The sequence below is a fragment of the Anopheles moucheti genome, chromosome 2, assembly GCF_943734755.1.
Source record: "Anopheles moucheti chromosome 2, idAnoMoucSN_F20_07, whole genome shotgun sequence".
NCBI lineage: Eukaryota > Metazoa > Arthropoda > Insecta > Diptera > Culicidae > Anopheles > Anopheles moucheti.
In genome coordinates, this window is record NC_069140.1 from 59,122 (window position 1) to 73,647 (window position 14,526).

Consider the following 14,526-nt stretch of genomic DNA (forward strand, 5'->3'; position numbering starts at 1 on the left):
AAAGTTCAAAGTCGATATTAGCTTCGATTTTTCCTATTCTGCTGAGCATGTCGGCCACTTTATTACTTTCTCCGGCAATGTGTCGTATGTCGGTGGTGTATTCACTTATGAAGGTTAGGCGCCGCTGCTGCGTTGGATTTGCTCGTTCCAGTTTCTGCAAGAATGCTGTAGTTAACGGTTTGTGATCTGTGTATACTGTGAATTCACGTACTTCTGATATATCTTTGAAGTGTCGGATTGCCTCATAAATCGCGTATTATTCTCGTATGTACTAGCTTGAGTAAGATGTGCGGAAAGGTTTTTTGAGAAGAAGGCTAAGGGTTGTAGTCCCTGTACAGTGATTTGATTCAGTGCTGCACCGATTGCGAGGTTGGATGCATCGACCTCCAGTACCAATTTCGCGTTCGGTGATGTATGCGCAAGCAAGGCGGCTTTGGCTAAATCTTCTTTACACTTTTGGAATGGCAGTGTTGTAGCCGCGATCCATGTCAGAGGTGTGCAATCGTTTTTTTTATATTACCGATAATACTATTGCCTGCCGTTTGTGTTAATTTGGTGCCTAACCGATGCATTCGTTGTTTTGTGTTCAGTGCGTATAGTGGTGATATCTCTTAATTTGTTCATAATATGCGTAAATAGTTGGTGCTGATGCCGTAGTTATGTCGTTCAAATGTACTTGTTTTGCGCTGTCGATCAACTTACTTCCTTTCACATCAACAAGCAAATCATAGTGCTTCAAAAAATCGGCTCCCAAGATTGGTGTGCTTACATCAGCAATTACGAATAACCAAAGAAAAGGACGTCCAAGGCCGACATCGGTTTTAAGGTTTTTATTGCCGTAGGTTGTGATTTTAGTGGCGTTTGCTGCGAATAGCTTTCGAGTTGGAGACCGGTGCATCCTTTCTTTCAGGTAAGAGGACACACGGAAATTTCAGCGCCGGTATCAATCAGAAATCGGGCGCATGTAATATTATCCGTGACATACACACGATAGATTGTGTTTGTGCGTTGTTTCAGCTGGTCGCTGGATAGATCGTAACGGGGAGGTGTGCTGCTGTACGATGGAACGGTTATTGATGATGGTTAATGATGGCGTTGAAGTTCGAGAGAGCTACTAGTGGGGAGAGAAGCGTTACTATCGATAACGGGGTAATATATCAGACGCTTTATTGTTCGTTATTATTCTCTTATGTACTGGGGAAAAGTATTTCTCGCCAACATTGAGCTGAGGTAGCAACGAGAAGGGAGAATCTGATTATACGAAGCAGATTTGAAAATATATATATTTATACGTTATATTTAGTTGTACTACTACGACGACAAGCTTTACTGCGGTTGGACTTAAACACGTCACGTTAAGCGCGATGATCCACCTGAACTTCACGTTGCAAACGTGGAGGAAGTTCACGGTAGATTGCTTCCGGAACGTTATCTGTGGAGTGAGAATGTGAACATAATTCTCATTGACTTCGCTGTACTATTCGAGGAAACATTCAGCTGTACAAACTTACCATTGCATCGGTACACCAAGTCGGACCAAATGATCATTTCCTGCGAGAAGCAGAATACTCCCAGCCGGCCACCTTTGAGCGTGGTGTCAAAGATGTTGCCCGAATCGGCCACCATCTGATCGCCATCGAATATGCGCAAACGGATCAACCCAATCTTAGGTCGGTGCAGCAACAACCAACGGTAAGCAGTACGCTCCGTCCATCCCACGTTGCGTGGATCCTTCCAGAGTAACTTCACTTGATCCTTCGTATCCCCTGTATGCCACAGACTGTTGCGCAACATCTCGCCTGGTCCAGTATTGCTGTTGATCAGCTTCAGCTGAATGCCCGGCTCAGCGGACGCACGGAAAGGTGTTGCCTGCCAGTACGTCTGTATGTTTTTCTTCCACATGACCGCATAGAACTTGTGATTGTCCTGATAGCTGAAGATGAAACCGACGTAATCGTCATCAATTTCCGTGTCGACAAAGAAGGTACCTTCGAAATCCACGCCACCAAATGCGTCGTAACTGTGTTGAATGATACAAAAATAAAAATAAAATCTTCTGAATTAATTTCAGTTTCTTTCTTAACGGTGTCTCTCACGGCTTACCCAACAGCTAGGCCAGGATCACTGTTTTGTGTCTGCACAATTTCGGCACCCTTGTTATAGATAACCCAGTTGGGATCGATCTGCGAGTCACCCTCCGGATCTAGGACCACTGTCTGATAGGTACGAAAATCGGTGGAGAAGATTTTGGAATTGTTCGGACAGTTATCGAGATAGTTCGGAATGAGATCCAAATCAAAATCTTCCTCACAGATATCACCAATTCCATCATCTAGAATGTAGTGCGGAAAAATTGGTACATTATACCTACATTCGTTCTAAAGAAATCAGATCCTGGCACCCATTAAACCTACTATTTGCGTCAGTCTGATCGGGATTGAACACAATCGGACAGTTATCTTCATGGTTCAGTATGCCATCATTATCAGCATCCGTGTCGCACAGATCGCCCCTACCGTCACCATCCGAATCAAGCTGATCGGAATTGGGCAGCTTCGGACAGTTGTCCCGGCTATCCTGAATACCATCCCGGTCGCGATCGACATCACTGTCGCAAGCATCACCGATAAGATCATTATCCGAATCAAGCTGAAAGTAAAATACGAACACAAATCAGTAAGGATGAAGTTCAATTTACTATTTCAGGTATACCTGATTGAGATTTGGTATCAGCGGACAGTTATCGCAAACGTCACCAATCCTATCACCATCAGTATCGAGTTGGTTGAAGTTGGCCACCTTGGGACAGTTGTCATCTTCGTTACGGATACCATCGTTATCAATGTCTGGATCGCAAGCATCACCCAAACCATCCTTATCAACATCGTTCTGATCGACATTGGACACCGTCGGACAGTTGTCGCAAGCATCTCCTTGTTTGTCTCCTCCATCCACATCACTATCCATTTGGTCCGGATTGTGTACCAAGGGACAGTTATCCTGCAAACGAGGTGCATTTAATTAATATCCTTGTACATCGAACAGTGCTAGACTCTTCATTCATACCGGATTGTTTAAAATTCCATCGTTGTCTGCATCCGGGTCGCAGGCATCTCCAATGCCGTCGCGATCGGCATCTTCTTGACCAGAGTTGGGAATGTTGACACAATTGTCGGCGCGGCATTTCTCATCATTGCACTGCAGGTTCTTGTCAGGCCATCCATCAAGATCCTTGTCGGAACCGCACAGGTACCCATCACCTGCCCAACCTACCTTACATTTACACCTGAAAATCCAATGCAACTATCAGATTTTGTCGATTCGTCATAATTCTCAATTATCAATTTCTACCTGTATTTGTTGTTTCCGGCATGTTTGCATATGGCATTTGTGTCACAAATCGTGCCATCTTGACACATCCGATCCGATGGTAAACACTCGTGTGAGGAACTATGGATAAACCCCGGTTTACACTGGCATTCGTACGATCCTTCCGTGTTCTGGCAAACCATATTGGGTCCGCACCGTGCAGAACCGTCGGCACACTCGTTCCGATCAATGCACCGTTGCCGCTGCATCGACCCATCGAACGAGGTGGCCGTAAGGCCTTCGTAGTGCATACCTACATATCCACCGGGGCATGGATCGCATCGGAAACCGGGAATGGTGTTGGTGCAGCGAACACGCACATCACACGGTTCCACAAGATCACACTTGCAACGGAAGACAAGTAACAGAAAGGTACCGTCAGATTGTAGAGCAGGACATAGACAACGTATTTAGATATGGACGTCCAGCGCTTGGCCTCGACTACCAATACCGGAATAGTTCATCAGGAATCGAGCACAAGGCATTGAACGAATTACACATACCTCATCGAAATCATGACAGGCAGTACCGTTGCCAGTGAAACCGGCCGGACAAGCACCGCAGCGGAAGAATGGATGCTGATCTATTCTACTGCAATGTACACCTTCAGGTGGGGAACATTTAAGGAAGGGTGTGTTTAAAGATTGGGCAGACATTACAATATCTATATGGTATGTGATTGAGGTTTCATGATTCACTCGGGTCCGTACGGACATACACTTAGATGAAATATCAGGCCCGTTTTTTTTTAAGAGTTTTCACGGCAAGGTATTGAGCATAAAAACGTATGTGTTCAAAAAATGGATGACGTAAACAAACAATAACGTATGCATTAAAAATGGATAAATTCCAGCGATTTTCAATACGAGTTTCCTGCCACTTAGAGAAGAACTAAGCAGTTTTGTGTTTTATAGCCGTCCGTTTATGCACTACCAAAACTTGATAGTATAATGTTTAATGACCTCTTTTAAAATTGTAAGACTATTGCTTTAAATCTAAAAACTGTCAGTTTTACACTGAATCATAGAAGTTTTGATATATTTCTTCGTATTCGCCGGCTGTGGTTGATCTTTCTTCTTTTTGGCCTTTTGATATTTAAAAAAACGCTAGAGTGCCAGGCTGTGGTCTTGTTCTAGCCGCCACAGCACAGAACGCCGCGATAGCAGACACCGCCGTAAAGTGCAGTAGAATCTAATGATTTAGATCGAAGGCAAAGTGATCCTTGTATCCTTTTCTGGAAATTGTAGCAATCGGCCAAACATTGAGGAAGTACTTGAGAAAGATGGACTTCGTTTTCTGTAAGTTTTAATTACGTCCAAACAAATTCGTATCCTACTAGCAGACAATCTTTTTTCCAAAAAAATACTTTGAAAATAGTTAATTATAACATTTTAATGAAAGCAAACATGAAACATGAAAAAAGCATGCATAATGTTTCTTACGCGATGTTATACTATCTGTTTCGGAAGTTATCAAAGATGTTAAATGTGTGTTACACGGCTCACCTCAAAGTAAATAATTGATATCAAACCAATTAACCAAACTTGACAAACAATAATGATCAGTTTATTATTATTATTGGGTATCGTAAATATCGTTGGCTTAGTGAAGCTTAAGGTTAAGTACATTTAGCACATTACCGAGTACGAGATGGTACGTCGTACTGTATTGAAGATTAACAAAAGTATGTAGAAACAATAATAAGAACCATGTAACACAGTATATAATTCGTTCATTTCGGTTCGTTGTGGAAAGAATGAAAAGTATTATGAGAACATCGGCACACTCGTCATGTACCTGGATATGGGCTATTTTGGTTTACATTCACAATTGCGCACGGATAAGGATTGTAACTGAAGAAGGAGAAAATGCTTCGCCTCAAGAAGCCCCTTAGCTTCCTAGGCTAGAGGACTCCTTCGACGACAGTCTCGAAGGTCAGCCGTAGGTGGTTAAATATGGGGGAAAGATGTTCGATCAAGGCAATAGCTTATGGGAGGTTTTGATTATTGGTTCCTACCTGGCGCGCACGGCTTATCTTCGCAAGCGTCCCTAATTCGGCAGTGCTTCCCGTCGCCCTCATAACCCACAGGACAGGGACCACACTGGGCACCCTCGACCGTGTCATAACACTGGACACCACTGTGCCCCGGGAGGGAAGAGAATAATAGCAAAGGTATATTATTCGCAACTAACGCGCTTGGCAGCGAGATATTCAAGGACGAATGATACTTACCTAAAGCATGGTTGGTCCGCACAAGTTTGACCCGGGCGACAGTTTCGTCCATCGCCGACATACCCACGCGGACAGTGACCACAACGCATGCCGGTCGATGAATCATAGCACTGCACCCCTGCAAAAAAAAACATATAGTCGTCTATCTATCTGTCAATACTCGGATCTTAGTGCCACATCTCACCTGGGAAACATGGATTACTGTACTGACAGTTCTCGCGCAATGGTTGTGCCTGTTGACAGCCGGCACAGTTTTCGATCAAACCGCGCAGGTAATTAATCTCATGTCGCTGACCTTTCACCTCTTCCTTTAGCTCCTTGACCAACTTCAACAATTCACCTAACAGTTTCAGTATGTTCTCTACATCAGGTCAATTGACGTTAGTGGAAGATGGTCAATGCTTCGTTTAATTCTTCCCTTAACTTACCATCGCAATCACCATGAATGATTGGAATGTCTCCACGGTTTGCTGAGAAATCGGAATGAAATGCTTCCTTGTACTTTTCCGACGTATGATGCCAATTGCGGATGTCCCGCTTCTTGTTGCGCTCAGGAACACTCTCACCTGCGAACCGGTTTGAAGCATGTAATGAACAATCTAGGACAATGGAACTACGGTTCCAAAAACCTTACCTACTTACCCTGAACTTTGTTCTTCAGCATCTTCTCCACCGTTTGCTTTTGACGCGTGGAGTGTATGTGATTACCATTGCGGCGCAGTATCTTCTGACAGCTGGCCCGGCTCAATGCCTTTTCCAGCTCGGAATCCAGAAATAGTGGATACTTTCGCTCCCGAAACTTGGCATGTGTAAAAAACGAAAGGAAGCGGAGAAAACAAAACAATACTAAAATCAAATCACATTCGCCATAATTTAATCAAGTACGATCCGAAAGATTGGCGGATGAATTAGTGTATCGCATTAAGTACCAGTTTGACGGTCGGTTCATCGTTGCTGGCAAAAAGCTTGGACAGATTGACGTCGAGCTCCTCGGTGGAGGACTGTTTACAGTTCATGTAAACGGTGATCGCACTCTGGTGGAACGCGAATGCTAACGATTTGATCGTTGTTGATTCGTTCAGATCGTTCAGTATTAGATTCTTCGAGTACACCTTCGAGTGGGTGGTGATATCGATGGTCACTGGGTGGTTGGTGGGTAAACGAAGAAGAGAAAAAAGTACATTCCCGCGCTTGAAACGCTTGATTTATCGATCAACGATTAGCCGGCTGCCGGTTTTCCAACTTACCGCGCTTATTTTTGCGGTCGAGATAGAAAGAAAACTTGTTCTTCGATTCCGGGAAATCAATCATAAATAGTGCCTCGATCGTGATTCTAAACTTCCTACGTGGTCTGAAAGAATGTAAATGAAACGATTTCGTTACACTTTAGAGTTCGGATATTTATATACCCGATAGAGGTCTTACCTAATGTGTCTAAGTGATATTAAGAAATCATCCTTTATGTATTCCTCCAGCTCCGTCGAAGCAACTGGATAAATTGGTGAAAACACGAAAACAAAACACAACGTAATTCATTTAGATCGTAAGCCATGTTAGTACCGTTCTATAACCGTAAACAACCGTTTACTCTTCTCTCTGTACTTACTGACATCGCGAACAAAAACATTTAAGAATTCAGTGGCGCCCCAAATATGAAATTAATATAAATAAATCAATCAATATCACCAGCGAGCAAAAGCGCAAATGGTACACGCACTAAAACATAGGCGCCTGCATACAGCCCTGTGTGCGGTTTTCATGTAGATAATTTGTTGAAGATTTATGATACTGTTACGTTATTTCATATTGGTCAATTTGGATGACGTATTGTCGGGCGAAGTGTTTTAGATCGAAATTAAATTCACCTGTTCGTCGTTCATACGTGGGGTTTCGAAGACTTAAATTGAAATTCGGGCGGATCAGTCTACTACCACTACTATATTGCATGAGGTGTTTAAAGTAACTTATGAAATTGCATATTTACGACTAATCGTTAACATACTTACCTGGGTCAATAGATAGTAGTTGTACTTGCTGCAGAAACGCGCATAGTGACAATAGCATCAACAGCCCTGCCGTCATTGATTTCATTTTGCTTCAGTACTATGGAAAGTGAAAAGCGAAAGAAAAACACAACAATTTACACACACTTTACGTAGGTAGTTGATTGAAATGATATTATACGTGACAATAGATTAGTAATTATTGTTCCACACATCATAACTCGGATCACTTTTCAGTTGCTAGCAAACGAACTCAGGGCCAACGCGTACCAGGTAAATCGGGAACGATAACTGGAAATCGTTTCTTTTCCTGGTTTTAAGAGTCTCGGATTGAATATTTGGAAAGATCTCTATGTCCTTTCAGTCTGTGGATGTGTGAGTTTTTTTGCTTCTCAACTCTTGTTATTAATACTTGTTGTTGTTGTATTTGTTGTTAATATTTGTTAATACTGTCGTGTTCCTACATGGGGCAACATTTTCTTCATTTGTTTCACTGTTCAAAGCGGCGCAAATACTGTACCATTTACATTAAATTTGGTATGTTTAATTAATTGTTTGAGGCTTTGATTTCAGTTTGCCTGTTTCTCTTGCTGTTTTGTTTTCACTCTTCATTCTAGATTTCAAGATTTCTAGATATTAGATGAGTGTACTATTGGAAGATATCAACTAGCTGCCCCGATCTACTACATCAACTAGATGGATAAGATGCTACAACTACACAATAGCAAATGCCTCGCGAGATGATACTATAGTTGCCCCGGTGATCTTGTGGTCGCCTTGTTTTAAAAGGCTCCCATCGAAGTCGACGAACTGGTTAACTCTTTGAGCGACATCAACATTACAATCCCGTTCCTCGTCTCCGGCTCCCGATGCAGACATTGATGGTCTCGGCGGACAGGTAGACAAAACCATATCCAGGGGTACTTCCCGTTCCCGTGCACAGAGAAAAAGGTGCAAAACAGGAATTCCCATCCAAAAACGCTACAACCCGCAACGCAACACTGGATGCAGACAACGAGGGGAAAAAATGCGAGGGGTATAAAAAATATACATATCGTAAAAAAAACACACGGAGAAGACTGATCGGGCAATCAAACCCCGCCACAAATGGGGTAGAATGGAAAACGGTGCGAGAAGAGGCCTTCGAGTTGCGATGAGAGACAAATGGCGGGAACTGAAAGTTAAGAGCCCCGAAGCATCGGAATTGTGGCGCGTAGGCGTTTTTTAAAAGCGAACAAGGAATGACGGAACAAAACATGTGGGCAGCTCCACATGGAGGCTGAATGTATGAGCGTAAGCAGCCAGACAGAGAGTGAAACGGTGGAAAACGCCTTTGATTCTTACAAACCTTACCCTCCTGGTGTGGTCAGCCACCGAACGGGGTCTAGGTGGTGCCTTGCGTATAGATGGCTCCTCCACACGAGGGTTCGCGCAAAACGTAACGCTGTTGTTTTCGGTTTGCATAGGAACATATGGGATTTCGAACGAGGATTTGCCAAATTCGGAACCGATTGGTCCAAAAATGGACATGCGGTTCGATTGCAGAGGACCTAAAAATACCGGATGGACAGCAAATCCGATCCTAAACCGTAACGCCAAACGAACAATACGATTATTGTAGTTTATAGTTTTTTTGGGGGTAAGATACCTATGCGATCAATCAGTGGCTGCACGCATCAGTGATTTAAATGTTGGAATACACGCACTTGAGTGGATAATTACACTTACACTGAAAAGAAAAAGGTATAACACTTTCTGGCACATGCACGATACGTATGTGCCAAACTGTCCTGCACAACTTACAGCAAGTGTAACTGTTACACGCTGTATTCTAAATTTCGCAGCAATTCAAACGTCGTCTATTCACTAGGATACAGGATCATGAAATGCAAAACGATCAACAAACTTCTGTATTAGGATCACACTCTACTGGTTAGTGAGTCTTCCACCAGCACACCGGCACGGTACCAGCATAGAAAAGATCGACCAAACGCTGCGGGATCTCGCAGCAGACTAACCCGCGACGCGTACCTTCATCTGAGACGCGCGATTGCGACGTCCGCTGCTTGTATATGGTCGGCGCTAGTACTGGCTCCTTTAGGTGGGTAGTCGTATTGCATACTTGAAGTGGAAGCAAGACGCAACGATCACGACCAACCAGAGGCGGTGCACGGCTGGCTAGGTGTGGCACCCTTCACGGAAGAAGGTGCTGTATCGGATGCTGAGCGTTTGTGAAACATATTACGACTACCATTGATGAGTTTTATTTAACTTTTAGAAAAATAGATGACACCCATATCAGTGAGTTACTATCTTCATGAAGGTGGCACACCGCAACTGAGAATCACCTATTGGATATCAGCATCCGGAATTTTTGGGCACGGTGGCATAAGGCGCCAAAAACCAAGAGGTCCCGTTGATAGGATATCGTTTCACCCCGATATTTTCCGGGTTCCGGATTAAAAGTGAAATAAATATGTCAGATCAACACTAGAGCGTATGGCAAAATCAGCTGGTTTCCTCGCTCTATAGACCCCTGCTACGCGTAGTGCGTTCATGCTCTTTCCGTACTGGCCATTACCATTTAATGACTATGACTAATAAAATAAAAAAAAACTCTGTCGCTCTGTCTGTAGAAGCATCCGGCCTTCAGCATTACGAAGAGGATCGAGACATGCAATGATGCTGGGTGGGTGTTAAGTAAACCTGTCCAACCCGCCAAACTGCCAATTTAGATCGGCGTAAAAAAGGCGTTAAGCTGAAGGGTAAAGATTATCACCTAACACCAGGCCCAGTAATGCCGATGACTGTGATCGGGCCGCTTGCGTATGAACATCGTTGAGGTTCGTATTTTATGGATACCATGATCCACACAAAGCAGCAGACCGGATGGCAAAAAGCTTCTTAACGTTTTTCTCATTAGTTCTCCGTATGCTAGTTGAATCGATCTTAGAATTGTAAGATTTTTTTTCTTTTTTGGTGCATTTAATTATATTTTTTTTCATAGTAAGATAATTTGATCGGAAAACGTGGGCAGCAACTATCTCATGTAGAGTGCGCGTTTTATGTTTTGCGTTACTGCTTGACACGCTGCTATTTCGCATATGTAATAGATGTCGTAGGAATTCTTCAAGCACGCTCTTCAGATGCTCGTGCTGATCTGGAAACCAAAAACCTTTCAAGGCAAACTAGTAGTAGGAAAATTATGAACTTAGCTGCCATTGAGAGAGATCTCATTAAGTAGTCTGTTAACAGCTTTATTTGCATTATTTGGTCATTATATGGCTGTATGAATGATGACAGCCTGTGCGTGCTTGTTGGATAATGATAAGGCATTTTATGTGAACAAAAATAATGGCACAAGATGATCGGATGAACAGCTGATTTTAAGATTTGAACTGCTACGAAAGCACCAACATCCCACTCAGTTACTCAGTAAGCAGAAATGACCCAGTTAACAGTACAAAGGGGAAGATCGCGCAACTAAAAACCTGTCCCTGTGCGCCCTTATGCTGCATTACCTTGAGATCAGGGCCGATCGATAATGGCGACTGCCACTGGGTACACTCCTGTTTTGATTCGAGTCTATAGACTAAAACCAACCTATGCTTGTTGATAATCAATTCATCAACTCATTGATCGACGCTTCCCCCAAGGATGTGTGTCTCATCCATTGAGCAAAGTGAATTGTGGCATGATCCGGGATAACAATGTGAAGGGGATGAGGCAAATAGCGACCAAGATGAGGTTCGTACCTTCCCTTGAGTGTGTTGATCCATAAGCATGATAATATGTTACGCGAGTTAAATGTAGCGTGTTTATCAACCCATGAATTGCGGATTACATAGATTCTTTTTTTAAATATTTCAATGTATTGCAATGTCACGTATTTCCACAAAATTTTGAAAGGTAATATCAAAGAGTCTAAATGCTCCGTTGATGTACAGTCATTTCCCGAGTTGCGCGACACTTGTGTAACGTGAATGCGAGATACGCGAATCTCAAAATGTTGGCAGTTGGTGTAATTATGTACGTGGAATTCAATTTTTTGTTAGGCAAATTTCATTTAAAAAACGGTTACATTTAGCTATTATTAAAACAATTTTCATAACATTTTCTAATTGTAAAAATATAGAAATATCAATTATGAACAGGGCTTTTCACAGTAACGTGAAAAGAAGAAATAGAACTCTTAATATAGAATATAAACTATATTATAGATGGAATTCGAGTTACGCAATTTTTTCTACCACGCATTATTTGCGTAACTCGGAACTGCTCCATTTCTCTTTGATGGGTTCTCGTTGCTTTTTTAATAGTATTTACACGACAATAATCGGCATCAAAAGTCACCCAAAACGTTTTCTCGTAGTACGCAATATTGTTGGTTCCGTTAAAGATGAGCTGTTAAAGATTCATGAACGTCTAACAAATCATATTTCATGCATTTCTTAAGTATGAACATTAATTATTTTATTTTAATAACCCAATTACAGTTCGTTTTCGATTGCGAAAACACTCCGACGATTGAAGAGGATTAATCAATCCTCACAGATTTGAACAACTCCCCTCTGAAGGTTAATATAAATTACTTAATTAATATTACTTATTAATAAATTAATTAAAACAGTACTCATGATTTGATTTTTCAGTTAAGGGTAAATGAGATTAAAAAGAGCGAGTAATAATACCGGAATTGGGCCAGTCGCGTATGTGATATGTTATTGCCCCAAATAGTGTAAGTCTACACCACCGTCTCACTTAATTAATGTGACGAATTTTAATTTATTCGCCCTCCCGAATTATTTCCTGTAGTAGAATGAAACATTCTAGTGGCCACTAATTCGCATGGCACTGTATGATGTCATCCTAGACATGGGAAGAGAGAAAGAAGTGAAGCAAGGGTATTCCCTCTGTTCGGTTCATTCCCTTTGTATTGATTGCTACGTGTTTACATTCCTCGCGAGAGCACGCATGTTGCAACTGTCAGAGTGCGTTCTCGCGTTCGTAAAGCACCAGAAACGTAGATTATAGAGATGGTTTCCTCTCAACCTGTGTCACAACTTGCTGCTAATCCATTCTTAGGGGATGGATGGATGGATGGTGAACAAAGTTGGCTGCCTATGGTGGTGCTTCGGTCACGTTTTACACACGCACAAGCGCTGTGTTTCCAGGGGTTGGGTATTGAATTGAAGATACAAGACGCACTTCACCACTACTGCAGATGGCAGTGTTCCCAGCTAATTGGCTGTCGTATGACGGCCGAGACGAATGTGTGAGGATGAGCTGGAACCGTAAGGTCGAAGCCTGCGCCAGGAGAAGCCACTACTAGAGACGTTCAGTTTGACATTTATCATATGATGTGTGTAAACAAACTGTAAGTCTCGCGCTTAAGAACACAGCTACGGACAAGGATGGGTGGAGAGAGATGCGTGAGGTCTGACGGTTCAGAGCCGAGTGCGACGATATTTGAAAGTCTCCATGCACTTCGGTAAGAAACAGTTGGACATGATGCACGACGCATAACGTTGGTAGTGTTGCTTTCTGGTCTTCCTTTTTACTAAGCCTCTGCCTATCCTTAACTACAGATTCTATTACCGTGTAGCAAACTCTCGAAAAGTGTTTTCGTGAGAAACTGTCATCCAAGACACGATTTCCACACAATGTTCTTTAGAATCCCAGCGGAAGAACAAAAAGGAATAAGTAGTTCGAATCGCTATTCCTCCCAAATTCTTTTAAAAAAAACATACATTTACACACATGCAATTGGTACTCGACTTCAAGGAATTCCATCTAACTTTATTCACTACCCCCCATTATTAAACACGAAAGTGCACAGTGAGAAAAAATTATTATGACTTCTTAATAATTTGTCAGAACTTTGTGGTCTACATAAAATTATTAAACAATACTTAATTACTAGACAATAAGGATTCGAAAACGCTCATAAACAAGATACAATTCAAAATATCAATGACAACATTTAATTTAAGACACATCTGCTGTAACGAGTTACTTTGTCCATAGCTAACCTAATACGTTCTCAACGAAAACAAAAAGTCGACCGAAAAGATCTATTCGGCGCTAACATGTCCACACTAGCTAGGAGCGGAGAGGTGTGATCCAATTTCGGACCAGATCGCGTTATTAAAAGGATCGAGAATTGTTGCTCTTTTAGTAGCACAAAGATCATAGTGTTATTACACTCCTGTAGAACACACGGTAACAAAAACCTTGAATTACATGCCATGGTGATCACCATCCTAACCCCTTTTGTCCCATCTCATCCTCAAACGATAATTGTAGCAGTAATAATAAAATATTTTCATAAATTCGTTATTGTAACCCATTACTCGCTTGCGCACGGCTATGATGACCAATGTCAGTATTTTTATATCTTGCTCCCATTGCTCCAATTGCGGAGGTGTTTCTCGAAGCCGGAAACGTGAAATATCCCATTTAAAGTAAACGCTCAACCTGTCACTGGCCATTCATGTCGTTTTTGCCGATTGTCGAATGACGCTGGTATTGGTTTGTATTGCTCATCGCTTGCTCTTTATAAAGTTACGTTGCATTCACTATTCTTATAACAGGTTGCTTTAAGCGGTATCACGTTCAAATGTTCGAGCACAAACATAATGAAATATGCATTTGCATTTGTATAACATGAAGAAGAAGAAGAGGACTTGCTGAGTGCGTGTGTGTTTGTATAAGGTAAAGACACCACCGTTTGGGGAATGTTGATTTAGCTCACCATATGTCAACATAGTGCACGCGGGGATCCATTTCATTTGAGTGATGTTCCATACCTCTTACGCTTTCTTCTCCCATCCGCAACTCTACTGTATTGTGTAAGGATCGCGAGGGACGCAGCTCTCTGGCATATGATGAAATATGCTTTATTAGCGCGTCTTCTTTTTG

At 42.2% G+C, this 14,526-nt stretch overlaps 1 protein-coding gene across 2 annotated transcripts in view; it reads right to left on the reverse strand.

Moving 5' to 3' along the window:
* Positions 1-901: 901 nt before the first annotated feature.
* Positions 902-14,526, reverse strand: part of LOC128310834 (cartilage oligomeric matrix protein) — a 54,468-nt gene continuing 40,843 nt past the window's right edge. Inside the window, exons 1-18 of one of the 2 annotated variants that reach the window (XM_053047562.1) lie at positions 9,334-9,570; positions 7,609-7,705; positions 7,028-7,091; positions 6,850-6,953; positions 6,532-6,743; positions 6,245-6,401; positions 6,031-6,168; positions 5,787-5,963; positions 5,603-5,720; positions 5,387-5,508; positions 3,873-3,973; positions 3,352-3,713; positions 3,067-3,286; positions 2,713-3,000; positions 2,415-2,649; positions 2,104-2,332; positions 1,512-2,020; positions 902-1,432 (exon numbers count right to left, since the gene is read on the reverse strand). In XM_053047562.1, coding sequence (XP_052903522.1) covers positions 1,356-1,432; positions 1,512-2,020; positions 2,104-2,332; positions 2,415-2,649; positions 2,713-3,000; positions 3,067-3,286; positions 3,352-3,713; positions 3,873-3,973; positions 5,387-5,508; positions 5,603-5,720; positions 5,787-5,963; positions 6,031-6,168; positions 6,245-6,401; positions 6,532-6,743; positions 6,850-6,953; positions 7,028-7,091; positions 7,609-7,693 — 3,198 coding nt within the window. In that variant the 5' untranslated portion in view covers positions 7,694-7,705; positions 9,334-9,570 and the 3' untranslated portion in view covers positions 902-1,355. Of the gene's footprint in view, positions 1,433-1,511; positions 2,021-2,103; positions 2,333-2,414; positions 2,650-2,712; positions 3,001-3,066; positions 3,287-3,351; positions 3,714-3,872; positions 3,974-5,386; positions 5,509-5,602; positions 5,721-5,786; positions 5,964-6,030; positions 6,169-6,244; positions 6,402-6,531; positions 6,744-6,849; positions 6,954-7,027; positions 7,092-7,608; positions 7,706-9,333; positions 9,571-14,526 lie in introns of those variants that run through there. The other variant, XM_053047561.1, reaches the window with a different exon arrangement.